This window comes from Eulemur rufifrons, chromosome 29, assembly GCF_041146395.1.
Source record: "Eulemur rufifrons isolate Redbay chromosome 29, OSU_ERuf_1, whole genome shotgun sequence".
NCBI lineage: Eukaryota > Metazoa > Chordata > Mammalia > Primates > Lemuridae > Eulemur > Eulemur rufifrons.
In genome coordinates, this window is record NC_091011.1 from 56,372,675 (window position 1) to 56,400,658 (window position 27,984).

At 33.3% G+C, this 27,984-nt stretch overlaps 1 protein-coding gene across 1 annotated transcript; it reads right to left on the bottom strand.

Moving 5' to 3' along the window:
- Nucleotides 1-207: 207 nt before the first annotated feature.
- On the bottom strand, nucleotides 208-27,889 carry LOC138377390 (platelet glycoprotein 4-like). The gene is made up of 13 exons (XM_069462278.1): nucleotides 27,770-27,889; nucleotides 18,721-18,881; nucleotides 13,808-13,955; nucleotides 13,105-13,284; nucleotides 11,816-11,907; nucleotides 9,792-9,838; nucleotides 7,723-7,792; nucleotides 6,546-6,721; nucleotides 5,674-5,792; nucleotides 4,665-4,738; nucleotides 4,109-4,163; nucleotides 3,083-3,240; nucleotides 208-443 (listed from the first exon to the last, which is right to left on the bottom strand). The coding sequence occupies exons 1-12, from the start codon at nucleotides 27,887-27,889 to the stop codon at nucleotides 3,091-3,093; spliced, it is 1,392 nt and encodes a 463-aa protein (XP_069318379.1). The 3' UTR covers nucleotides 208-443; nucleotides 3,083-3,090.
- Between the last annotated feature and the right edge of the window lie 95 nt (nucleotides 27,890-27,984).

A 27,984-nucleotide genomic window follows, 5' to 3' on the forward strand; every position in this document is an offset into this window, starting at 1 on the left:
TATAAAAAAATTAGCCGGGCATGGTGGCGCATGCCTGTAGTCCCAGCTACTCGGGAGGCTGAGGCAGGAGGATCGCTTGAGCCCAGGAGTTTGAGGTTGCTGTGAGCTAGGCTGACGCCACGGCACTCACTCTAGCCTGAGCAACAAAGTGAGACTCTGTCTCAAAAAAAAAAAAAAAAAAAAAAAAAAAAAAATTGTATTGTGGAAATGATGCATTTTAAAAGTTCCTGGGTTTTGTTCAAAGTGTAGATTTTAATGATCTCTTCATAATCATTTTTGAAATGTGCTGTTGCTTAGTGCAAAAAAAAAAAAGTAGTGCGACCATTTCTTCAACTAAAAAATAAAGTGTAGCTTGTCAAATGAAATCATTAAATCTTCATTTTGTAGATAACAGCAAAGGTCCTGACACAGCTGGTGCATAGGTGTAAACACTTATTTGCTGCCTGTAAATTAGAAGAAATGTTATAACTTATCAGAAAGTTGTTGAATAATGCAATAGATGATACTTAAATCATATCTATCCCAGATATCATACTTTTTATTATTCAGCCCAATTTCTCAAGCTGCAGAGAGAAATTCTCTCATGGACTTTACCAATAAGGCAATGCATATTCCCATTCAAAAACCATACACAGGCTTTGCGTGGTGGCTCAGGCCTGTAATCCTAGCACTTTGGGAGGTAGAGGCGGGAGGATTACTTGAGCCTCAGGAGTTAGAGACCAACAAGAGTGGGACCCTGTCTCTACTAAAAATAGAAGAAATTAGCCTGGCATAGTGGTACGTGCGTGTAGTCCCAGCTACTCGGGAGGTGGAGGCAGGAAGATTGCTTGAGCCCAGGAGTTTGAGGTTTCTGTGAGCTACGCTGATGCCACGGCACTCTACCCAGGCAACAGAGGGACACTCTGTGTCAAAAACAAACAAACAAACAAACAAAACAAACACACATACATAGAGGGCTGCTTCCCAACTCCAAGAGCAGCATGTACCATACAAGGAATGGCAGCTAACTAAATCTGCTCTGGTCCAGCACTTCCACATCCTTCAGACCACCTTCCTTTTAAAGATACATATTCCGTTTTGAAAAGGACCATAGACTTATTTTCCTTGGGATGCACAGAGTAAAACCACAAATTAGCTCCACCACCTTATACGTCAGTCTCTTTACTTGTTTCAATTGTTCACAAGTCTGCCCAAGGATTTTTAAGATATTAAAAATTTAGGCTTTTTGAAGGAAATCTACACTTTCTATGATTCTTCTAAACCTAGTAAATCAAGAATAATTTTCTTCTGTACACACATGTAAAAAAGGTAGTATTTTTTCCTTATAAAAGTCAAATGTATAGTTTATATATAGACACAAGGAATTTGACAGCCAGGGATCACTAGGCAGTGATGAAATTTATCATGTAATTTTAACACATTATAATACTTATAAAAATTTTATAACTTCTATATTTCCTTTTTAAAAGCATGCTTTGCCACTAGAACCCATTTTTTTGTTATTTTTTACTTTTCAGTGGATAATCTTTTTTCTATTACATAAATAGTCTTTGTTTAATCATAGCTTGTATTAAAAGTGTTAAAAGTAGTGAACTATTTCCTTCATTTATTGTAATGTGACTATATTAGGTTAGCATTTTGACAACATTCTGTCCAAATAAATTGTAGATAGAATTATTAGATTGTCTTTTCAGAAAATAAATAGTGGCAGAAATAATCAGGACAGAAAATTGAGTTGACTCCCTAAACACAATCTAACAATCTCACAAAAAAAGGAATTATTTATCTCAAAATTCCACTTAACTTTTTTAAAAAAAAAATATCAATTTAATTGATTTATACTTTGGTCATAAACAATTTTGCTTCTATTAAAATTTATGATTTCATGGAATGTCTGAAGAAGATAAAGTGGATGCTAATGAATCCAAGACTATTGGAAACTTGTGAAAATTGTATTAGGGATAAAATGAGATCATTCATGTAAAATGTTTAGCATGATACCGCAATGTAGTAAAAGCTCAGTAAATACTAGCTACTGGTATCAGTGGCAGTTCCTGAATTGCTGCACAAAACAGTTTAAATTCCCTGGTCTGATGGGAAGTAGAAAAGAGTTGTTTTGAAGTTGTGGTTTTCAGTAGCAAGCATACTCCATATTATGTTTTTTCAGGAGCCTAGAAAGGGAGTGCTGATGGAAACCATGGAGAAAGTGAAAAATTTTTCCACACAAGCCACACTAATACCAACCATGGTAACTAAAGAAAGGCCTTCATTTAGAGAGGGTAGAAAGTTCAGGTATTCATTCCCATTTATATACAGGGGACCAAGAGCAGAAATATCTAAAGCAAAGAGATCTGAACCCCATTCACAATTTTGCCAGAAATCTTAAATCTTGTCCATGTTTACCTGTTTTTTTTTCCTCTAAATGCTGAATAAGTTTGCTTTACTCTATTGAACACTGCTTTCCCCTGTTTTCTTGTACCAATATATTCATATTTTAGGTCAAGCCTATTAATTGTTCATCAGGTCTTAACATTAAACTTCTAAGGTACACATCCTGGATTTGTAGAACGTACAGCCAGCATGTCTACATGTAATAATCCTGTTTTTATATGATTCATTCTACTTCACTATTACCTTAAATGGCATTTTTTTTTTTGTTTTACATTTTTAAGTCTCATCATTAATTTCTAGCTCATTTAATTTCCCTCTGTAATTTCAATCTCTCCAAATATCAATGACATTTAATCTTACATAAAATTTCTTAGTGATATATTAAATTATTTGGTTTTGAAATAATTAACCAGCTATATAATTGAGAAGTGAACAAGTTAAAATTTTGGACAAAAGCTATTTGTGCTAACTTTAAAATGGTCACAATTAAGTCTTTTATTTTACTCCTCCCAGAATTAAGGATGTAATTTAGTGATCTGCTTGATATTCATAGATCTTATTTACTCATTCAAAATTGATTGACTACACAGGTCCAGAAATATTTATGGCCTAATATAAAACAAGCCTTTGATAAAATGAAAACAATATATAAGCTAATGTTACTTAAGCAATATATATTTTTTGTATTTACCTTATTTTTTATCTGCATACATAACATAAAATCACAGAAGCACCAAACATCATCACACCAATACTGACAAGGCTTGTTTGTAAAAGGCTAAGGAACTTGATTTTTCCAGTCACTTGATTTCTGAACATTTCTGCCTTCTCATCACCAATGGTCCCAGTCTGTAAGCAAATTAACAATTACCATTACTTGGGTAGATTAGTGAAGAAAAATACTCTAAAACACACACACACACACACACACACACACACATATATATATATATATCTCACCCTTTTACCCTTTTGTCTAACACTTCTATATAGGCTTTAATCATCTGCACCTACAAGTCAGTAGCATTCCCCATGTATGTCAAAGAGGGCAATAAATGCCAAATTGACTATTTAGAGAGTCAAAGATAATCCCTTTCTCTTTAAACATGCTGTATAGCAAGTACTCTTCATTGTACTAGGGCTCATTTGATCTGAAGAACTATCTCTGAACTATTCTCCAGTTACCCAAAGGATGCTTCCCAGTGACAGAGGGAAATGACAAGGGTCAACAGTTTCGTTTGCTCTAAAGCCTCATTCCATGTCTTTTCTATTCCTCTGGCTAATCAATGCAGTAGTTTCCACTAAAAATATCTTGTCAGGAAATAGGATAAACTTCCTATGCCTACTCTAACCTAGACTTTATATGCATAGTTGGCTATATTAGTGCTATACTATTCAGTGAGTCTTGATTTACTTGCGGTTGCATGTGCCTCTTCCCGATGACAAGCACCATGACAAGAAAAAGTGTTTAATAGATGATTTTGAATATAATCCTAAATGATAGGAAGTGCTTCTACAGTTTCAGAAAAACTGAAAACATGATCATAATTCTGTATGATTAGGTTCTTTAAAATAGGTGTAATCATTAATGTATAAACTTATGTATATAGGTAAGGGAAATACATACAACTTCAACATTATACAATCTTTTGAAACATCAAACCTTTTTTATTATACACAAAGAAACTTGTTTGAATAACTAGATTAAAATACTAACCTCATTAAGCCAGAAAATAGGCACAACATAGTTCTTCTTCGGACCCTTTAGTGCTCTGTAATATACATTGAAAATTATGTAAATATAAACTAATACATTTATACATATATTACAAACATTTTAATAATTACTAGTATAAATAAATGTTAAGAATTGACTAAGTTTTTGGATATTGTTCTCTATCATGAAACATTTAAATTTTAATAAGGCTGTTTCTCAGACTTCTTTTGCTCTTACAAATCTTTCTAATAGAGATTCCTGATTGTGCTTATTTTTTTCCAAGTACAGAAATTTAGTTATAGAAATATTTATGCAGCTAACAAAATGAGGTTCTACCAAGTACTCAAATAAAAACCATTCCAAAATATACGCAAATACTATTTCAATAATGCTCCTAAATTGCAGATGAAAATTATAAACATGTAATGATTGTTTAGTGATGTTAAGCTAAAGAGACATTGAAATTTGGTATTGTTTTCACTTTCATAGACTTTCTCACATCCTTAGAAGAAAATACTACAAATCTTATAAAGATAACCTTATTCAAGACACTCACTCAATTGTTTGTACTGGCTTGACCAGTATGTTGACCTGCATCCGTTTTGAAAATCGTAATGTGAATCCAGTTATCTAAAAAGAGAACAACTAAAATAATTACAAACTTCTTTTTAAAATAACTATTTAGAATGTGTAAAACTTATTTTTGTTATTACATCAGAAGAGAAAGAATACAGAACTTAAAACAGGACTACTTGAAACTTGTAAAAGTAAATTAATTGGACCTATTAAATATATTACCTACATAACTGTATGTATTAATATAATTACATTTTATGTGTGTATATACATACATACCTATGCATACACACATAATTTCTTTGCCCAATCTAATATTAAGGTTTTAGTTATATTTGTGATTTACCTGAAACGGCTTTAAGGAAATAAACACAGCAATAACTAAATGTAAGAGCTCAGGTAGTTAACTTAATTCCTGAACAAGACATGGACAAGTATATATTCATTCAGAATCCATGTATCATTAGTTATAATACCACTTCTAGCTCTCATTATTTAAAGTGAAATATGACTACTAAAATTCTAGAATTGCATTTAACTTGCAAAATAAAAATATTAGAATAATTTAAAGCACACAAGTATTGTGCTGTAACAATTTTTAGTTTTTTCTTAATACAAAGTATAATAGATAATGCCTCAAATCTCTATAAAGACTTTTAATCCCACATAATATACAATGACTCCTTATATAAGCAATACCTGTAGTTTAGTATAAACATAGAATAGTAATTTATATGTATATAAAATTGTTTAAAGCCAATTAGAATTATTTTTATCATTTATTAAAAAGGCTTATAGAATTCCATACGCTGAAATTAAAATTTAATTTTCTTGACATTTTGTGAGCAACAATAGGAAGAAATGAATACAGTTTTCAGTGACACAAAATGTGATTCAATGAATATGATTGATAATTTGACAAGATATTTTCTTTCAATTTCATGCTTACAAAATATCAACAAAATCAGGTCAATAATATATTTGCTTACAGGTTCAACATCCAAGTATGACCCATGTTCTTCTTCATTTGGATTTAAGCCTTCAATAGGTTCTGAAACATCAGGACTTGCGTGTAGAAAATGAGGACGTGAAATGTACACAGGTATTCCTGAGGGAAAGTTTTAAGAGTCAATTGGGAATAAATGACTTTCCTCATTTCACATATAACTCAGAAAACATTTTCTTGACAATAAAGATTTTTAAATAAAAATATAGTTTTCTTTTTGAACACTGGGAGATAAGGGTGGGAGAGAATTATAACATCATGTCACTATTGTACAAAAATAAAATTCTGCATCCTACTAACAAGTTAGTTGATGTCTGTTCTACATTCCTTAGGTGTCAATTTTCAATGTGTAAAGTTTAGCTGCTGAACACAAAGTTTCAAGCAGTAATGTTCATGTATCAAGCAGTAATATGTCTATGGACTATGAATGTCTTTCATTTAAGAGTTTTCATCAACAGCCTCTTCAGCATGATGAATATGAGCAAGATAAGATAGACTCCCAATTTTGTGTATTAAGTCAGTTGTTGTAGAGACATACTGAAAATATTTACTGTTTTCTAGGAAATAGAACAATAGCAAATGGATAACCTGGGATGCCTCAAGTGTTTCGGAAATTATTTTCATTTCACCCTAAACCTAAAACCAGCACAGGGAAATACTGGTGGGGCTTTACCTAATGATAATTAAATTTTGTAATGATAAAACAATACAAAATTAACACAATTTTCTGCCATCGCCCTTATCTTTGGCCATGGTTGCTTCCTTACTTTAAATTTTAGATGCTGGGTAAAGGTTCCATTTTAAAGACTATTGCAAATTATGTCATGGACTCTGCTACTGAGAATATTTACTCACCTCTGCATTGGCTGGCATCTAGTATACCATAAAATGTAGAATTATTTGAGATATTGTAAAAGCAATGGTTGTCTGGGTTTTGAGCAGGAGATGCAAAGGCCTTGGATGGAAGAATGAATCTATACACAGGGATTCCTTTCAGATCAACGTCAGATTCAAATACAGCATAGAAGGACCTAGACACAGATGAAAAAGAGCTGCATTCCAGGATTCTAACCTACATCCTGAAGATTTGTCTTTTTCTTGTATTCTTACCTTAAATTAGAAAGCTCACATACTCTTGTTTGAATTATAAATTCTTAGGAAAACAGTTCTTGTAAAATTTAAACACATAGCAGAACGCAGTACCTGAGTATGAACTATTCTTACCTTTGTTCTCAAAAGTTTCAGAACTTTTGAGATTTTTGCTTTTTTTTAATAACTACCATGAAGTATTTAAACTGAAGTCACCTCTCATAGTTAATTTCTGCTACACATTAAATATTTATATGACTTTCCTCAAATCTTTTGTGCCCAATTTAAATGAAATAAAAATAAAGTTTCTGTCTTCCATGAATTAATCTTGGAGACGAAACTCATCCACTTGCTGGGGTGTGTGCATGCTTGATATACACCTTTGTTCACCTCCATCATTTACCAAGTGTCTGCTGTAACCTAGGCAATGTGCTAGGGGTCAATACACATTTCTTCTAATCCCTGAATACTCCTATATGAAGAAATACTGCTCTCTTCAATTTTCCACATGAGGAAAAATTTCAGAAGAGTTAAATGCCTGCCCACAATTACAGTCTTTAGATAGGGCTGGGACTCGGGTGTAGCGGCAAAAGCTACAATATATTTGTGGTATTTACTGCCCCCCCCACCCCTGCCAATTTGGTAGAGCATGTCAGTTAACACAGTTCTGGTCCATTTGCATTATCTTCTCTGGACATCTTTAGAAAGACTGGGCATGACCTTCTAGACCTGATTGTTATCAAATAGACTTCTACTTTAGTGAAAGAAAGGCAAACTAGCTCTTGCTTAGAAATGGCAAAGAAAAAAAGGATAGTTTGCAAAAAATAAACATTATGAATTCCATATTATTGTATTTATTCTTAAGAAATTAAAAATGTTCCCTAACTAGCTCTTAGGGGAAGAAGGTGTGATTCACACACATACCTCGGTGTCTTTGTCTTACCTGCAAAGGGCAGAGGAAAAGATATACAATACCCGGGACTTCTCAATAAATGGTGGAAATGAGGATCCATCTGTTTAAAAATCAAGCCAGTAGCCAGTGGTTAGAGGTGTGCTCTAGAAAAATCTGAAATGTCTATTACAGCATGATCAAGAGAAATATAATGCAAACCATCTCAATAACTTTAAATAGTAGCCACATTTTTAAAAAGTAATAGCTACATTTAACCTGATATATCCAAAACATAATTTCAACATGTAATCAATAAAAAAATTAAGATTATTTACTTTCTGAAAAATCTCAAAATCCAGCGTGTATTTTATACTTGCAGTACATTTCAAATCATGCTAGCCATATATAGAGTATTTTACAGCTACATTTGTCTAGCAGCTACCATAAACAACAACATCTTAGCACTGTACAAATTCACTGGCATAAAATAAACTTTTTAAAAATGATAAATTCACTTATTAAAGCTTTGTGTTTTTTTAAACACCCCACCCCATAAGTAGACTGTCACTATTCTTACCATGAAGTTCATTTAGAACTCCTGCCATATTCACATTGTTCTTATTTTTAATAGTGATTCCTTCATCTGCCTTAGGGCTGATTAAAATTTTTAAAACTATTTACTAAAGTTCTCTCACTAAACAATTTCCTGCAAATGCTTTGAAAATGTACCCGTTGAATTCAAAGAGTCATTTATGGAGTTTCTGCTACAGCTAAAATCCATGATCAACACTTCAGTGCACATACAGTAGTAACAGTCATCAGGTGTCAGGCAGGTGGGAGGAGGGGATGGATATATTCACACCTAATGGGTGTGGTGCGCACTGTCTGGGGGAGGGACATGCTTGACGCTCTGACTCAGGTGGGGCAAAGGCAATATATGTAATCTAAACATTTGTACCCCCATAGTACACTGAAATAAAAAAAAATCCATGGCACATGTTGGATAAATGAAGAAATAAGTAGTTAATTCCTCTTTTCACTCCTTAAATGAATATCAGCAATTGATAATGTTCAAATATTTTTATGAGCCACTACTGAATGTGTTTGTTTAAAATGGTATATTCCAGGTTCTTTTTCTAGCAAGTGTTTCAACCTTGTGATCCTATCTTCATTTATCCTCTTGTGAGAAATGAAATATAACACAACATTAGTGAATTTGTGATCCCTGTTTGATACTGCTATTGAGACAATTAGATATTAAAATCCAGCTTAAACTCCCCATATAGTTCCTGTATGGGGATTGCCTACACTGTCTTCTTGGTACCTTAACAATTAAAGGAAAATACTTGGAAAAACTTAAAATCATTATCCGAAATACCGTTGAAGACTATGTCATGATTATACCCAGCAATTACCATGGGCAATGATGACAGGATAGCTGATATTATTAGGAGGGTTTTCTTTCCCCACAAAGAACCATTCTAAATGTATATCAATACTTTCATTTTTTGTCTTTTCAAACTTATTGAAGGTAAAGGATGCATGTCTACATCATGGTGAATGTACATTGGAACTTTTCATTACTCTTTTCCCTAGTGCCATAACGAGAATCTCTCACAGGAAACATCCTCTGTCCTGTTCAACCTCCCTCTGCTCCTGGTTTGTTTCACTCCTATTTACCCCTTAGATATTTTTAACCTTATTTCTGATGTACATGTACTTACATTATTGTCATTAAGCCTCTTGTTAAACCTATCTACTTCTTAGCTTAGGCAAAATTTGTTTAATAAGTTTTCCCCTTAAACCCATAACTAATTCTCTAATTTTTTTAACCCTTTACTTCTGTTGTCAGAACAGCAGTTCACTAAAGATGTTACAAAGCAAACATTTCCCTAGTAATGCAATAAGAGGTAATTCTTTATGGTTATTTTTGACAAATGCCATCTCATTAAATGTTTACTAAGCCTATATAAAAATACACTCTGAATTATGTTGTGGGGCTATAAAAACAGGTAAATACCTACCCTCAACTTTCAGAACACTGTAGATATGATGGTGAATTGGGGGGAGAAGATGAGGTAGGTTCATTGTCACTCTTACCATAAAGCAAATGCCCTTACCTGTACCGTTAATCATGCTACAATAACTTCGCCAATAGGGGAGCTTCCTTAGGAATAAAAAGAAAAAGAAATGAACTAACCATTCTCATTTCAAGGATACCTTTCTCACATTACTTTTTCTATTATGATTTAATACTTCTGCTAATATAATGAAGATTAGATGTGGCTAGTGCTGAGTTTAAGAAATGTTCTAATTCATTTTGTTTGTGTTTTGTTTGAAACTTCTTATTGCAATAAATTAAGTGCCTGATACTATTACTTTGGGGCTAGATCATAAAATAAAAACTGCCAAGTGCAAAGTTAATTAGAAAAAACTTGAGAGATAAAACAACTTAAGAACATTTCTCAGAAAGTTCTCTACTTAGAGTTGTTTTATTTCCCTATCAGAGATATGAATCCTCCAGTATTATGAGAATAGAAGGCAAGTAGTGTTAAGTGGGTTGATGCAAGCTCAGTATAAGGTAGAACAGGGGAATGGGAAGGAAGAAAGAAAGAAGCAGAAATTTGTATTGACACAGAATCAAAACATGTTGATAATCAACCAATATATAATTTTTCTCCTTTAAATTCTTACATGGATTGGCATTAAAGTAGGACAGAGTTTATTATTCATGCTCTGGTATATAAATAAGCTGTATATATTTAGAAGTGAAAAAACAGTAGTAACAGTTTTCCTGCATCTTCACCCCTGTTTCATGATGAAAGACTGTTTTCGTCCACTCCTACCATTATCCAGTGCAATGTCAACACGAGCTGTTGCTTATGTTTTAAACAGAATAAGATGTTATAATGCTAAGTCTTTTCATGATATGTAAAACCTACCTTGTCATAATCTTAAAGTGATTTGAAAGTCTTACTCTAATTAGAAGTGCTTAGCAATTCCCCTTAAAACCTCTGTAGTATTGAAACAGAAGGAAATGCTCATTGTTCCTCAGTATAAAAAATAGATGTGATTTCCTCTGAAATGAACACTTAGAAGTGTTTGTTTTTCTCTATTTGACTTTTCTATAAAAATAAGTAATTATGGGCCCTTTAGAAGAAAAAGTACTCCACTAGTTAATATTAACTTATATGCAATTATTAGATGAAGACTCACTTTGAGGCAGTGGTTACTTATATTAATAAAAACATTTCATCTCTTTCAGTTTTCATTATCCTTTTTCAGGAAATAACTGTTCTGAAGCACAATTATTAACTTTCAAGAAAAGGCTTTCTCCCCTGACATTTATTATGGTTCTTCCTATTTTACACATAGGATAAATTATGAATCCTTCAAATCAACAGGCAGAAGTAGGAAAAAAAGGAAATAATGGCTTTATGAAGTTACCTTGTGCTTTTAGTACTTCAAAGGTGGCATATTCTTCATTTTCACATTTCATATGTAAAGTTTAGAACTCTACATGAAATATATAATAATTCATATAGTATTTTGCATTAATAAAGGTTAAAACTGATATGTCAATATACACAATTATTTTAAGACCATTTGCAGGGGGAAGTCATGAAAACAATCACATGGATTCATTAAACTTTCACCTTTATAAACACATTTAGGTCATGTCATTGGAATACACAATGTTATTTGATATACTCCATTACAGAAGTAAAGAAAGCAAATATGTTTCTGTCTCCTCGACAGTCTGTTGATGTGTTGATTTTTTTCCTTTTCATTTGTGGTTATCTAATTGCACAGTCTACTGTGTTGCTGGATATGCAGCAAGGATGAAAATAGTCCCTTGGGATTTGTCCATAAAGGTAAACCAAACCCTAAATTGGGGCTGATAGTCAGCAGCTGTGCACTGGTGTGAACATGCCAGTTGGCACAACTAAAGGATTGATGTCCTTCGGAACAGGAGTTTCTAGGGCTGAGATACAGCAAGTCTGTTCCCTAGGTTGATGCCTGTGGTTTACCTGTTGTGAAACAAATACTACTCTTGCCTGAGAGTGCGCTAGCAACACACACATGCGCACATGTACACACACACACACACACACACACACACACGCTGTACCCAGATACTTACTTTTTACCATTAAAGGTGTCAATTATGGCAACTTTGCTTATGTTATCTTTTCCATTGAAAACTTTATAAACTCCATCTACAGTGTTGTTGTACTAAAAAGATATATACAAGAAAAAAATACTTCTAAAACAAGCCATATTCATAATTTTATATAACTTGAAACATATATGCAATAAGGTTTTTAAACTATTGGCCTTTAAAATGTTTTAGATGATAGACTATAAAAGTTTCCTAGAAATAAGTGCTAAATGCTGAAATAAACATCAGAAGTTGACATGATCCAAACTCCAGCACTCTTTGTCGTAATTAAGCCAATAAGGTCATTTTGGGCATGACTTATTATATTGAGGAGAGGGCACATTAAACAAAACCTATAAGAACAATGGTTTGTAAAGATATTATAAATGTCATCTTTGGTTACTAAAATGATAAAAATTATGCATAGAAAATAAAAATTAGCTATGGAAAGTGTTATGAGTATTGAGTTAAAGTAATAACTGAATCTCTGATACCTGAAGGCTTTCTACATTTATATTTAATTTATAATCTTGCAATCCTAATCATTATCTAAAAGTAAAACAATAACAATGAGCTGCAGAACATAACTATTAATAATATTCACATACAGTACCAAATGAAATTATAGTCAAAATTCTAATTCAACAGCTTATCCCTATTTGTAATTGCAAACATTAAGATGTAACTAAGTGAACTATAAAGTTCACATTCTTCTTATTCTTCAAACTGCCATTTCATGACATTTCCAGAATTCTGGAAATTCTTATTTATAAATCCTATTAAAATGAGGGCCATTGACTTACAAATCTCATTGAGATGTGCAAATTTAGGCTAATTTTTTAGTATAAACTAAGACAAATTTGCAAAAGGTCTAGAAAAGAACGAATAATAGGATGAATACATTTAACACAAAAATATGTATGGAACTTTATGCAATAAGGGAAACCAAAACCAAAAATAGTGGTCAACATTTACATACTACCTAACAAACCAATTTTAGACAAATTGTATATTTATAAAAGAGTATAAACCTGATGATATCTCAGTTTTTAAATTTTAAATTTAATTGTTAAATTCAGATAGGTTTTCTAACTAGGAAAGCTAAAGCCATATGAGATAAGTACTTTTTAAAAGTTAAGATATATATCAGATATGTATCACCAGATCAGCAATAGGGCTAACATACTAAATTATAAAATTATGCTTTGCCAATGTCATTGTATTTATCCAATTAAAATGCAACAATAATGCCATTTATATTTGGTACTTACAGGATAATACACACCAATTGTGGTAGGAACAGAGTATGGAACCAAACTAAAAAATGGATCCTTATAGCCCCATAATATTTCTTCTAAAGTTCTGGTTTGGAACATAGAAGAGTTTGACTCTTTGATAAGTGAATTGAGTGACTCTTGAACAGAGGCATTTTGATAGATACAAGGGACAACCTACAAAAAAAAAATCACTGTTTAAGACACTAATGCGGTATCAGATTGGGTGGGGAACCTGAGGCCTTCTGATTTCAAGATTCTTTTTTAAACACCAAAGGAGGCAAGGATAGTTTCGTCTTTCTCCGCTGCACGCCTTATAATAAAGGGATTTGTTCTGCAAAATTTGGATGCAGTCAAAAGGCTGTGCTTAAGGACCTAGAAGGCCACATTTTGCCTTAAGGCCATAGATTCCCCACACCATCCCAAGATGATTACATTTGTCTGCCTCAGTGCCAGCCCACAGGAAGCCATCCCAAGTTAAGCCCTATTTGTTTTTATTGATACACTTTAAGCAACCTTCTAATTCAATTGATTGTTATGATTTTGTTGTCTTTTCAAATGACTGTAACTCCAGGCAGGAATATAACACAAGAACACATTTTTACAAAAATGACAAAACCTAATAATTCTGATGATGAAATTAATTATAGTGGATTCTAGAATATTTTAAGACAAATAACTTTTTGATCTGTCTACTCACAGCTACCGCCAGATTGAGAATTGTGAAGGTGTCCTTCTCTGTTCCAACTGACAGTGAAGGTTCAAATATGGCACCATTGAGCTTCACATAAGAGACTGTGTGGTCCTCGGAGTCCTGGGTTATGTTTTCCTTGGCTAGATAATGAACTCTGGAAAAAACAGAAGTAAACAAATTCAAAAAATTAGGCTTGTGTGGACATTAGATCTCAAATGCCATTCATTCAATCAACAAATATTTGAACACATAGAATATGCCAGAAATTATGCTCACAATGGGGTTAAATAAGCCAGTGTTAGCATCCTCATCAAAAGGGGTCTTAAACTAGCAAGCAGGAAATTAAAATAGCAGAGGAGAAGTGATATGTGTTATAATGGAGTTTACACAGAATCCACGGGAAAACACAGAACAGACACAAATCCAGGTTGGGGTTGGGGATGATCAGGGTTGGGGTGAGAGCCAAGACACAAATTTGGTAGCAATTCCGCATAAGTGGTCTAAATAACAAAGAGAAGTTTAGTTAGGTAAAGCAGGGCAGACAGGGTCGTATGTAAGATAAGAACATTACGTATTTTAGGAAATTCAAATGTTTTGGGTTGGATTATCAAGTGAGAGGTATGGAGAGTAGTGAAACGTGAAGATCTCAAGCACAATAGGATTCAGTCACATACTCAAATGACAGACTTTATCCTGAGGGTAAGAAGGAAAGAGACAGGCTTAAGCAGGGAAATATTAAGAGCACATTTTCATATATGAGAAAGAACCCTCAAAGTACCTAGCTTATCCAGCGCTGGCTCTTTGATCTTTTTCAATACTTTAATGAGAATTAGAATATAATTTTTATTTTTAAGGGCTACAGACCAACCACTCTATCCACAGTCCCCCTGTGTATTGAATACTTACTAGTTCTAAGCTCCTGGCTCTAACATCTCCATGCTGCAAAGTACCAACTACATTTTAGGAATGTGGTAAAGGGTGATTATTACGGGGAAAAATATCTTGAAAGTATAAGATATTCACTGAGAAGAAATAAGGTATACATCATCATTGTGCTAGCATATATTTGAATGTCAGTTTTGCAAGGTGAATAGCTAAGGTAAAGACTAAAAAAGGGACTGAAATTTAAAGAAAAACATTTTATTCAACTATAATAAAAATGTAAATTCCTCTAAGGTAGGGGTTATGAGGGTTTTATATCTCTAAGCATAGTGCCTTACACACAGTGAGTTCTTAATAAACATCTTTAATAAATATATACATTAATGGCTCATTCTTTGAAAAGTGCATTTAAAATTAAGTAGAAACATATTCTCAATATAATTTAATGAAATTGTTATTTATTCTCCTTCGAATACTGAAGACATACAAAGAATATAAAAATCTGAAACAGCACTCAGGGTAGCCAATTACAACCAATGCCTTTTCTCTTAAACAACTATTTCAAAATTAGAATACATATTACTAATATTTCAAATTGAAGCATTTTAATTTTCAGGAATATTCACGTATACATAATAATTAAAACAATAGGAAAATAATGGTGAGCCAAATTCTAGAGCTTACCTATTTGTACTTATAAGACTCCACCAGCAGATGGCACTCACTAAGAGAAAAATCCTTAAAACTGAACCCTGCCTTTAGAATTTATTTTTCTTATTTTTTACCTTTTTTTAAATCTTTTTTTATTGCAGCATATTATGGGGGTAGAAATGTTTAGGTTACATATGTTGCCTTTGCCCCACCCAAGTCAGAGCTTCAAGGGTGTCCATCCCCCAGATAGTGTGCACCACACCCATTAAGTGTGTATATACCCATCCCTTCCCCCCCCCCATCGGCCCGACACCTGATGAATGTTACTATTATATGTGCACTTAAGTGTTGATCAGTTAATACCAATTTGATGGTGAGTACATGTGGTATTTGTTTTTCCATTCTTGTGATACTTCACTTAGTAGAATGGGCTCCAGCTCTACCCAGGATAATACAAGAGGTGCTAGATCACCATTGTTTTTTGTGGCTGAGTATTACTCTATGGTATACATATACCACATTTTATTAATCCAGTCATGTATTGATGGGCACTTAGGTTGTTTCCACATCTTTGCAATTGTGAATTGCTAGAATGCACTCTTCAAGAATGGAAAAACAAACACCACATATACTCACTATTAAATTGAAACTAGCTGTTGAGCATACATGTGCATAGAGGGAAGTAAATCTCAAAGGCAAACAAGCCTGGAGGAAGGAATGGAAGAAAACCTATGTAACTGGGTACAATGAACACTATCTGGGTGTCACGCACACTTTTAACCCTGACACTAGCATTACAAAAGCAATCCCTGTAACTAAAGACATTTGTACCCTCATAAAAATAGTTGGAAATTAAAAATCAGAAAAAAGGAATGTAATCATTTGTTGTTGTTGTTTAAAAATTACATTGTATACAAGTTTGGGGAACTGTTGGTTAATAAGTTCAAGGAAAGAAATTTGTCCTAGAGTTTTCCTGGGGTTTGGATTTTTTTCAAAACAAAGGTAAAAAAAATGATTTATGTTGTATATGAGAATATTCTGAAGGCATCACAGTGTCTTCATAGAGATGATGTAGGTTGTATTTTATGTAAGATCTCAACCCAGGAAATTTCATGGTTTGCCACATGTCATATCTTGTCAAGTTTCATCAAATTCACTTTAGCAGCCATCAGCCAAATAAAGCCTGTAATTCTGTTTGAGGAGGGATATCTCCTATGTCATCTCTCAATTTCAACTGGATTTATGGGGAAGCATGTTTACCTCAACACATAGAAGGCTATCAAAATATTAACTTTTTTCTAAACGGTAACCAGTTTTCACATTATTTAAGGCATTCAGGCAAATAAAAAACACACTGGTGACATCAAGAGATAAGATGATCTCTAGTTGATTAGGAATATTTTTAAAATTGTTATATGAAGAGGAGTTTATAAAATTGTAAATGCAACTCCTCTTTGCCTCCCCTCTTCTGTCACCTTCCCAAGCTAATCAAGTATATATAAATAATGCTCCTTTTTGTCCCCTAGAGAGATAAAGGCTCTAAGAAAAAATAGATATCAGCTGTCAACTATCAGAGGAGAACTAGGTTAAATAATATTATGTTTATATTCCCTTATGTCCCAAATAATATTATAAAAGTAGAAAATATAACCTCCCCAAACAAATTAAAAAACCCCAGAAAACATGAGTTCTCAAATTCTAAAAATTATTTCTTCCTTATACTTAGTTCATTCAGGTTCTAATTTTTAAACAATTATGCTCAGATTCTCATTAGGTCATCTGTGAGTTCTAGATTTTCAAAAGTACATATGCCTATGACTTTTTAGGTACATATACCTATAACATTCTTTTTGAAACAAGATATTTGTATGGCCTTTTGCTAATTACATAAGAACTATTGGACCATGAAAAAAATATTTCCAAGTGAAGACTTTTCTTGTAACAGTGAAAACCAAGTCATCTTTGTTTGACAAAGTTGTGAATAGTGTCCGACATGGGCATAGAGACAAGAGACTTGGGGAAAATTGCTAAGGCAGGCTAGGCACCAAGGCTCTCTGCAGCTTGTATGTCATATGCTACGGTAGGAGGCTCTACCTTCACATGACTACTGTTATGTCATTATATTTTAGGTGTGAGTTGTCAGTCTAGAAAAATATTGGTGTGTTGGAGAAGAAGGAAAAAATTATACAATCATAGAGTATCTAAAAGAGATAAGAGGCTGAAACTATTTGTAATTCATTACAAATATGAAATTTTGTGATAATAATTAATCATAGTATATAACTACTTGTAACTATCCTTGAGGGAAAATACATATTTGTATAACAAATAAAGATAGTAGGACTTACCTAGGTTCCCATATGGATATCATTAATATAACACTAATCCTTGGTTAAGTTACTGTTTTTAGTACTTCAGTCTCCTGTTTTACTTTAAGAACTGGAAAAGACATTGTCTATACTTTCAATAGAAAATGTATATAAAAATCTAAGAGTTACCAGTTCCTACATCTGTGTGGACATGAACAAGTCACCTTACATCCAATGGCATAAGGTATTTTTTATTTACAAAATGAAAGATGCTGGCTAAACATTTCTTCTAGTTTTAATTGTCTAAGATTCTGTTCAAAAATGTGTTAAAGTATTAGGTAACGTAGGATACAGGTATTCAATAGTCAGTCTCAGTACAAGAGAAAAGATAAGAATGAAACTACTAGATAAATATAAACATCTATATGACCTGGATATTAGTTTGGATATAAATTCTTATTATAGTTATTTAAAAGTGAGTTTAATGCCATGGTTTGCAAAATTGAGTGTGTATTGCAATCACCCAGTGGGTTTTAAAACTCATTAGTGAGCCCCAACTCAGGAGTCCCCAGTTCATTTGGTCTGGGGTGGGGCCTGAGACTTTTCATGTCTACCAAGTTCCCTGGTGAGGCTGATGCTGCTGGTCCAGGAGCCACACTGGAAGAACCACCAATATAATATATACATTTAATTTAAGATGTTAAAAACGGATAGATTTTTTTCCTCTGTTCAACATGCATATTTCAGAGTTGAGTATATATGCCACCCGTGCAAAAGTTATTTGATGCTGGTAAATTTATTATAATATCTGTATTTCTTTTCTATATACTGTCTAATGAATGTTTGCATAATTTATATATATATTTATTCAAAATAAATATCCTCTAATCATTAAATCCTTAGATTAGGATCCTATACAGGTAGGAAAAATGTTTCCTATTTTATTATTGTATATTATTGGCAAGAACATAATAAGTACATTTCAACACAATGGCATTCGTCAAGTGGGAGGTATCTCAGAAATACGTATGTTCAAGGTCATTTATGTTCAATGCGCCACTTATCTGTTGGACTCACCTGTATGTGTAAGGACCTCTTTGCTTAACTTTAATGTTGCTGCTATTCACCATCACTTCCTGTGGATTTTGCACATCAAATATCCACAATTGTCTATAAACTTCTGTGTCTGCTTTAACCCAATTTTTAAAAGCCAGTGTACCTTCTTCAAGGACAACTTCCTATGAAAAAGAAAACACATTGGAGTTATTTATTTATGGTAAATACAGGCACTTTTTGGAGTTTGTTTATAACCTTTAGACAGCCAGAATAAAAGACCAAGCTCAAGTACCTCATTCACGAGAACCTTTGCAACCTTGTCATACACTTGCAGCAGAAGTGTTCTGAACAGATTTTATTGCAACCACTTATAGTTAATCTTTTACGAAGAGAATCGGTGTGTAATACTGAAGATTTGAATGTTTATTTTAAGGCAAACCATTGGCAAGCTTTAGAGTGCCCCTTTGGCAATGTTACAACAGTCAGTAACACAATTTATTAAGCAATTTTATTAAAGATTTTCCAAAAAGTTCTTGTCAGTTGAACATTAACTTCTCTTCTGCTCCTAAGTAAGTTGGATTGATGAGACAAAGCAGAAAAAGTGAGAGGAAAATCTATTGGTACTGGAAACTTTTCCCTTTTCCTCAAGAGTTGGACACTTCAGAAGATAATAACATTTATTATATTAAGAAAATAAATGCATCTGAATGATCTCCCCTTCAAAATCCTGCTCAACATGGCTTCCCTAACTTTCAATATATTTGCAACAACCCATTAGTAACATGTTTCCAAAAATTATAACAGCCTAATCCATAATTATTGGATTATTACTTTTTAAAGAAAAGGACAAGATAAGGAAGCTTCCCTATTCTTCTTTTATGAACTCTGTTAAAAACCATTGATGCCCCTTGTACTGACATACACCAATGATAGAATTTAAAACCCTATATAAGGAGTCTTATTCCTTCCTTTAGGAGATTTGGGATCAAGTAGGAAGTCAACAAACCCCTCAGGGTCAATTTCATTATCTGTGTCATGAGGGAGTTACCATAGATGTTCTCCCAATTTCCTTCCAGGGCTCTCATCCTGAGCTTGAAGTCTATGAAGCTATAGTAATTAGTGCAAACAAAGGTGACTTTGTAGCAGATAATGTTTTCAATTGAGTACCTTTGGAAAAATGCCCAGGTTAAAGAACTTCAACTTAACCTTAGTGTGCTAGAGGAAGAGGAAGAAAGACATTTTCACAGAAAGTGAGTCTAAAAGGAGCCATGACTAGAGGAACAATGTGACCTGTTTATTTCCTTCACCTGGAAGCATCATTTCACAGAATGATGGATTAGGAAAGGAAATTGAATATTATCATATTTTCTAGTAGAGCACACTGAGGCTCTGAGAAACTAGGGGACTAGCCTAAGGGTGGCCTAGGCAAATAGTAGGGGATCGTAATGAAAATCCTTGTCTCCGACCCTTAGACTAGTCCTGTTTGACACCATGTCATCACTGCCTCTTTTTTTTTTCCCCCAATTATCCTCTACACTTCGTTGGTAGAAGTCAAATTAAATCTCATATTTTAAGAATGTTTTCCCTATTGCTTAATGCAGAGAATAAATGGCATTTCTTAGAGAACTGGGCACAAAATTCTGTGCTGTTGTAATCCACTTACACTGGGTACATTGGACCTGCAAGGGTGAAGTTGGAACCTCTTACTTTTTATTAATACAACAAATTGTCCTCGAAAAGCTTTTTATGCGCTCCGTAGGGGGCTTATTTTCACACTAACAAGTCCAATATTAAGACAAAACTGCTGAAAGTTATTATGGCTATTCTTTCATTTATTTTTTTTTATTTCAGGATATTATGAGGGTATAAACATTTTGGTTACATTTTACCTTTGCCTTACCCAAGTGAGGATTAGAAGCATGCCCTTCCCCAAGTGTTTGATGTGAATGTTGAAGCTGACAGCTATATAGAACCTGAAAACTGATAATTTACCCATTCAAAGATACTTTGTGAAAAGAAAACACACACACACACACACACACACACACATTACTATTCTCATAATAAAAGAATCTTAAGGTCTAATGCAAAATATTTTATCACAAAGTGCCTCTCAAGATACATATTTTATTACAGTTTTTAATGAAAGGAACTCAACAAATTCTTACAGAATTGAAAACAGTCTAAGACAGAATGTGCTTCATAGGAGAGAATGCCTAACTAATGCTTATGTGTCTAAATACCAAAAGACACAGTAAGTGTATTATGCCTCTTTTCTAAACCCATAAATCATTTTTTCATTTAAAAATATCTATAGAAACAAATAAGGCAAAGTTAAATTACAAAGAATTGAAATGAATGCACTGAATTATTGTTAGAGTATAGACCAACTAACTCCATCCATTTTTTCAGAGGTAGTAAATGGGTTCTAGAGAAAAACAGATTTGTGGTTCAATATTACATGACAAATTTAGTAGGAGACAATGAAGAAATCGGGTCTTTTCACTCCAGTTTTGTGTAGCTTCCATAACACCATGACTTATTCAGAGACAAAGAGATAAGGAATATTGAAGTAGTCAAATAGGAATGTAACTCTTCGGATGTTAACACTACTGCATTTAGAAAACTATCATTAGTGTGAATAGACAGCCTACAGAATGGGAGAAAATATTTGCTCTCCACACATCCAATAAAGGACTGATAAAAAGAATTTATCTAGAACTTAAAAAAATCAACAAGAAAAAATCAAACAACCCCATCAATAAATGCGCAAAGGAAATGAACAGAAACTTTTCAAAAGAAGACAGAATGGCCAGCAAACATATAAAAAAAAGCTCAACATCTCTAATCATTAGAGAAATGCAAATCAAAACCGCAAGGAGATATCACCTAACCCCAGTGAGATTGGCCTCTATCAAAAAATCCCAAAACAATAAATGCTGGTGAGGATGTGGAGAGACAGGAACACTCTTACACTGCTGGTGGGACTGACTGAAAATTAGTGCAACCTCTGTAGAAAAGAATTGGGAGACATCTCAAAGAGCTAAAAATAGATATGCCATTTGATCCAGCAGTAGCACTATCAGACATCTACCCAAAAGAGCAAAAGACATTCTATAATAAACACGTCTGCACCTGAATGTTTATGGCCTCACAATTCACTATTGCAAGGATGTGGAAACAACCCAAATGCCCATATCAATCCATGAGTGAATTAATAAAATATGGTATATGTATACAATGGAATACTACTCAATTATAAGAAATGATGGTGATCTAGCACCTCTTATATTTTCCTGGATACAGCTTAAGTCCATCCTCCGAAGGTATCACAAGAGGCATCACAAGATCAGAAGGGTAGGCTCCACATGTACTTGCCATCAAATTGGCACTAACTGGTCAACACTATGGTGCTCACACAGCAGTAATATTCTCCAGGGATTAAGGGTTGCAGGGGGTAGACTCACGACTAATGGACATGGTGAACGTTGCAGAGGGGAAGGGCAGCCTCTGATCCTTGCTTGGGTGAGGCAAAGTCATAAAATGTAACCAGAATGTTTGTACCCTCATAATATCCTGAAATAAATAAATAGATAGATATAAAATTGTATAACCACTACTTAGTACCAAGACTAAACAAGTTACAAGTTTCTCTAATTTTAAAAGAAGCAAAAAAACTTATGTTTTTTGTGAATTTAAAAGAGCTTGATTTTAAATTGTATTTGCAAATGTTTCAGTAAGTTTGAAATACAACACTGATAATTATGTGTACAGAAAAAGTGATATTATTTAAAATCCTCTCACTCGATTAATGTGTAAGTCAGTATTTATCCCTAACATTAAGTATGCAGACTCTCCAGCCCCAGTAACAGTTGGATTCCAACCTAGTGACTCTCCTACAGCCTGGTCTACAGCTGGGGTGGAAGCCACTGGCCTCGAAACTTCTATTCTGCTATGTTAATTTGAAAACAGATGTTTGTGACAGTAATATCTTCTATATAGTCACATACTCTCTTGAGTGTTACTGTTTTGTGAAAATAGTAATCTACATGACTGGCAACTTTAGTGTAATTATTAAAATGCCCTTGATGTCTTCCTGTGCATGGAGTAGGTAGAATACAAATGTAGAAAACATATTGTCTCATTTTTCAAGGACCTTATAAAGGACTACTAAGAGACAGAATCAGGTTTAGAAGATTTTAATCTATGACTCACATTCTCTTATCCTATTCCCAATTTACAAAGTGTAGTGTCTTCTTCCCTAAAGAATAGAGTGAAGTGGTTAACAATGATACTTGATGCTATGAGTTTGATCTCCAGTTTGGTCACTTAAAATCATTTACATTTGAGTAGGTTATTGAATTTCTCTGTATGTCTGTTTCCTTATCTGTGAGAGTAATAATAGTTATATAAACTTGATATTTTTGAAAGTCAAAAAAGTTAAAGTTTCATATTTTCATATGGTTTAATTAAATATTTATTCTCATGGGTTGTTACTAGGATTGATAAATGTGAGTACTTAGAACAGTGTTAGCATGTAGAAGCCATTCAATAAGTGTCAGCTATTAATATTTTCTAAATCCTATGCAACTTTCCTTAAAAATCATTTTGTTCCACCCTCTAGAGGAAGAACTCTAGTATCATTTATTCCACACATTGCTTTCACTGGTAGGTTCAGAGCACTTACTGTCTAAGCCAGTCATGTGCCAATAACTAATGTAATATCCTGTGATACGTCTTTTTCTGCTATTTAATCATTTTTATAATTATTCTTTCTCTAGTAAAATCAAAACTTCCTTAAAAAGCAGAAACATACTGGAAATAGCCTCCGTCATTCCCAACCACTTTTATAATTTGCTTGTAACTGGTCCTAAAGAGAACAATTTCCCCATGTTTAAAATAATTTCTTCATCTTTAGGAATTATGTGCAAGTATAAGTTGAGAAGAGAATGAATTAGACTATTAGTAACAATTGTGCTGAGAATCAGAAAATGGCTTTAGTCTCAGATTATCATCATCAACTAAAACCCAGAATAAACTTTGGTGAAATGTATTGGGGAAGGAAGATTTAATAGTTTTCTAAAACCCAGAAATTAGGCATCAGGAATTTATGTAAGAACCTAAAATGAGAAACTTTGTATTTGGCAGGAAAAGTAAACTATGCTGATACTAAATAGAGCTGGAGGAAAAAAGATACATATGCTTGCCTATCTTGCTTATCTGCTATTTCTTGAAACATTGTTTTTAGCTATCATTTCTTAATGGAGTTATGTGCAAATAAATGTAGTGTTTAGTTCATATTTAAACCATTAATTTAATATAATTTTGGGGGATTGTTTCTTGTTTTCATGTCATTAAATATAAAACAAATTTTGTCATCTTTAACAACTAAAACTTTATTTTTGGTCTTTTTAGATACTATGAAAAGGTACAAATTATTTTATCTGGAAATATAAGCATATATTATAAAGTTAATATAAATGTAATTTATTAAAATATGGACTGTTGATTCAGATGTATAGTCATTTTCATAAACAATTATTATAGTGTGTTTTAGTTTACAAAATAGTCTTATGTAAACAAAGAGAAAGTTATAGCTTTTTTATATGATTAAAATTGATAAGGTCAACATGGTTATATAGAAATCTGAGAGCAAAATCAGGCTAAGCCTTACATGTATTCTAGACCTTGACCATTGTAGGGATTCTGATGTGTCTTAGTCTATCAGTTTGTAGTGGGCATACAATGCAAACTATCATTTAACAATCTCCACAAATTTCAGTTTTGTGCCTCCTCCTCCTCCTGGAGTCTGAATCCATACTGCTCCCTTTTGTCTTATAAAAGATTGCACAGCTAAACCTCATTGCAAAAGCAAGAAGGAAAAGCATTCTATTTTTTTTATTTCATTCCCCCTTCTTTATTAATCTACCCTACTTAAATTATGCTTTCAAAATTGTTAGTGACCATGTTGTAACCACTGTTACCTTAATTTTCATCTGCCTGAGAACCATTTCATTCTCTAATGCCTTGAGTTCTGGCCTCCTATTAATTCCCAAGAAATTAGACCCTTTCTTTTCTATTTCTTCACATAAGACCACTCTTTTCCTTTTCTGCTTTTGTCCTCCTGTTCCTGTATTAACGTACAAATGCTATAGCAATCTTTCTTTTCTTTTCTCTCTACCTTAAAACTCACTAAAAGCAAATCCACTCTTTAGTTTTATGTGTAATCTCTATAACATTGATCAAATCTCTCTGAGGTCTGACCTTTGAAATACAGACTGATGTTCATGTGAAACCACTTATAAAACTTCTCTTTTACTTCCTAAGGTACACTTTCTACCAATAATGCAACTGGACACCCTGAGTTTGGTATTTTTACTCTCCTCTCTCCTAATTTATTCCCTGTATCCACACTTCCCTTGCATCACATCACTCATCAGTTTTTCATACCTGCTCCACCATGCAAAGATCTTTCTACAAGGGAATCTTAAATTTTCCTTGAAAGTGGTCATGTCCTACATACTTTTTTCGTGTTTTTCTGTCTTTGTTCTCCTCACTTTCCACCCTTTCTACTGCAGAAGCATAGTGTACAAGGCTGTGTGTCATTCAGGCTCTCACTTCAGATTGCCTGCGCTTGGAAACTGACTCCTTTTTCTATTGGCTAGGTGAGTTGGCAGGTTGATTTTGGTGCTTGTGTCTGTAAAATAGGACCTTCGGGTAGATATTTCTGATGATTAAATGAATTATATAGGAATATAGGAAGCTCTTAGTAAGTACCAAATAAATGCTAGCCATTTGGTGATATCAATCTCTAAATGTAGGTTTTATTATGTCTTATACTTACTGAAAAACATACCAACTAGTATTGTGTAATCACATCATCAATTAAATATTCTTCTGCCTGATGTTCCAAGCTTCTTAAGGTTGCCTTCTAAGCATCCTGTTAATCCAGTATTCTTGGTATATCCTCTACTTTCTTCCATCCCTCTTCACTGCACTTAAATGCATTTTGATAAATTTTTCCAGGCTATTAATCAGTCCTTTGATACTTTTGCTGTTGTTCTTTTTGGACTTTCAAAATTTTATACTTCTTTAAAATCCAAATCAAGTCCCCTCTTCTTTCTGAAGTTTCTTGACTACTCAGACAGATTTCTCTGTCTCAATATCAATAGCATTTATTTTTCAAATTCAATTCTACAGTCTCATGGGTCTCTGTAGTTTTTTTTTTTTACATTTATTTTTCCTGGTTATATCTTATACTTATTGAGATAATTTATTTTATTCTCTTAGTCACTATACAGAAACACATCTTGATGTCTCAAAACTCTTTCTCATGATGAACTATTATGAGCACAGAGATAAATATTAAAGAATTAACTTAAATAGTTTCTAGCGCCTGATATGCCATACAAGGGAGTTTATATGTACTAATTTAGTTGCATGACCAAAAAATGATCAATCCTTAGCTATTGATTATTAATTATATATCAGGATAAATAGTCTTAGTTTAAATTTCTGTGCACTGTGAGATTACTGTGACTTTTTTATTTGGAAATGCAAAGATAAGTTATAGTCTATGCGTTAACACAGACACTGATCTTGCCCTTTCTCCACAGCAGATCCATGTGGGACGCACAGTTTACAGAGCAGGAAGAATGTTAGAGCAATGAGAATTCCATCCACTGTTAGACAAGCCCTTCCTCACCATCACAGTCTCTCTCCATTGGCCTATATTAAAAATACTATAAAGAAAACTGGGAATTCCAAGGCAGGGATACTATTCAATTTGTATATATATATATATATTTTTAGTTAAATACATGAGGCTAAAGATCTGCAATATTTTGGAAATAAAAGAGATAGAAATCACTCTACAGTCAGTCCCCTGTATCTGCAGGTTCCACATCCAGAAATTCAACCAACTGTGGATCAAATACATTAAAATGAATACAACAATTAAAAAATTAATAAAATTCAACTATTTTTTTTCTCCATCACGCACTATGCTTAATAACCCTTTGTCTAGGTCATTGTCATCCTCACCAGGCAGACAGCTGAATGCTGAACTCATATGTGTTTTATTTGTCTAGCATTATGTTTCAGAAAATGAACACACATGCCTTCAGGTAGGACACACACACTTAACTTCACACTTAGTTCCTGATCTTCATTTTCTCTTGTTCTTGACACCTTAAATTTTGTTTAACCCCTGTGTCCAAACTCCTGAAGCCATTCGAATTTGCCATTCCTGGTTTAGAACTGCACCAGACGTGCTGCCCCTACTCTCTGCTTCCCTCTATGAGTTAAAGTTTCTGATGAGGGAATGTATAGCTAATTAGAATCAACTAGGGTCAGAGATGAATTCTAGATTGTTGTGCAAAGCCTGTCTATTGAATCATTCTATTATTTCAAACTACAGTCAATTTCTTATATACTGAGATATGTCTTACATATTGCTGAATATATTTCCTAAGAGTCAAATATAAAGCTTCACAAATAGGAAATATTTATAAGATAATCAGGTCATTACAAACATTTATATAAAACAGTAGATTACCAAACCAAAAAACAAAGTTTACCAGTTTACCAAAGATTTCTGCTTCCATATAAAACACAATATCTAACATATACACATACATGTATACACCCATTTTTGTTTTTACTTTTCTCAGCATTGCCTAAAATGTAACTACATTTATAAATAACCCCTCTCAAAATACATTCACTTATTTCTTATTCAAAAGCATGACAACATACTCTTTGGACATAATTAAAAACATTTATTTCTACCAGCTTGCACAACTAAAGACAGCTTTTATCACAATGTGTATATGTATATACTATAGCAATGTATGCATGTTAAATATACATTACAAGTATAATTTCACACATGGTCACTTCTCTATAACATAGAGTTCCAGTTGTTCATAATTACCTTAGTTTCAAAGGTAATTTTATAAGACATAAAACCACCAGTTATCATGACATATAAAGCTGCTACCCAGAGCAAAAAAGAGACAGAATATAGAACAAATTAGAATGACAAAAACTATTCTTTAGACTATTGTACCTTTTTAATTGTCTTCTTAAGATTTGTGTATCCAATTGGCTTTAAGATACCTCCACACACAGCCAGAAAGGCACCGATGACAGCCCCAGTGATGAGCCTACATTTTCGATCACAGCCCATTTTTCTTATTCAGGTGATGAATTCAGGTTAAGCACCTCTTTCTTTCACGCTCCAAGATATGATTCAGGCAGTTTCTACAAGGTCTGATTCTATCA

Excerpts from the sequence above, each read along its gene's own strand:
- LOC138377390 (XM_069462278.1), bottom strand. The coding sequence starts at position 27,889 with ATGGGCTGTGATCGAAAATGTAGGCTCATCACTGGGGCTGTCATCGGT. Across the intron at positions 4,739-5,673 it reads CATACTTGGATGTTGAACCT|ATAACTGGATTCACATTACG; the intron begins GTAAGCAAATAT and ends TTCTCTTTTTAG. Across the intron at positions 3,241-4,108 it reads CTATTTTCTGGCTTAATGAG|ACTGGGACCATTGGTGATGA; the intron begins GTTAGTATTTTA and ends ATTTGCTTACAG.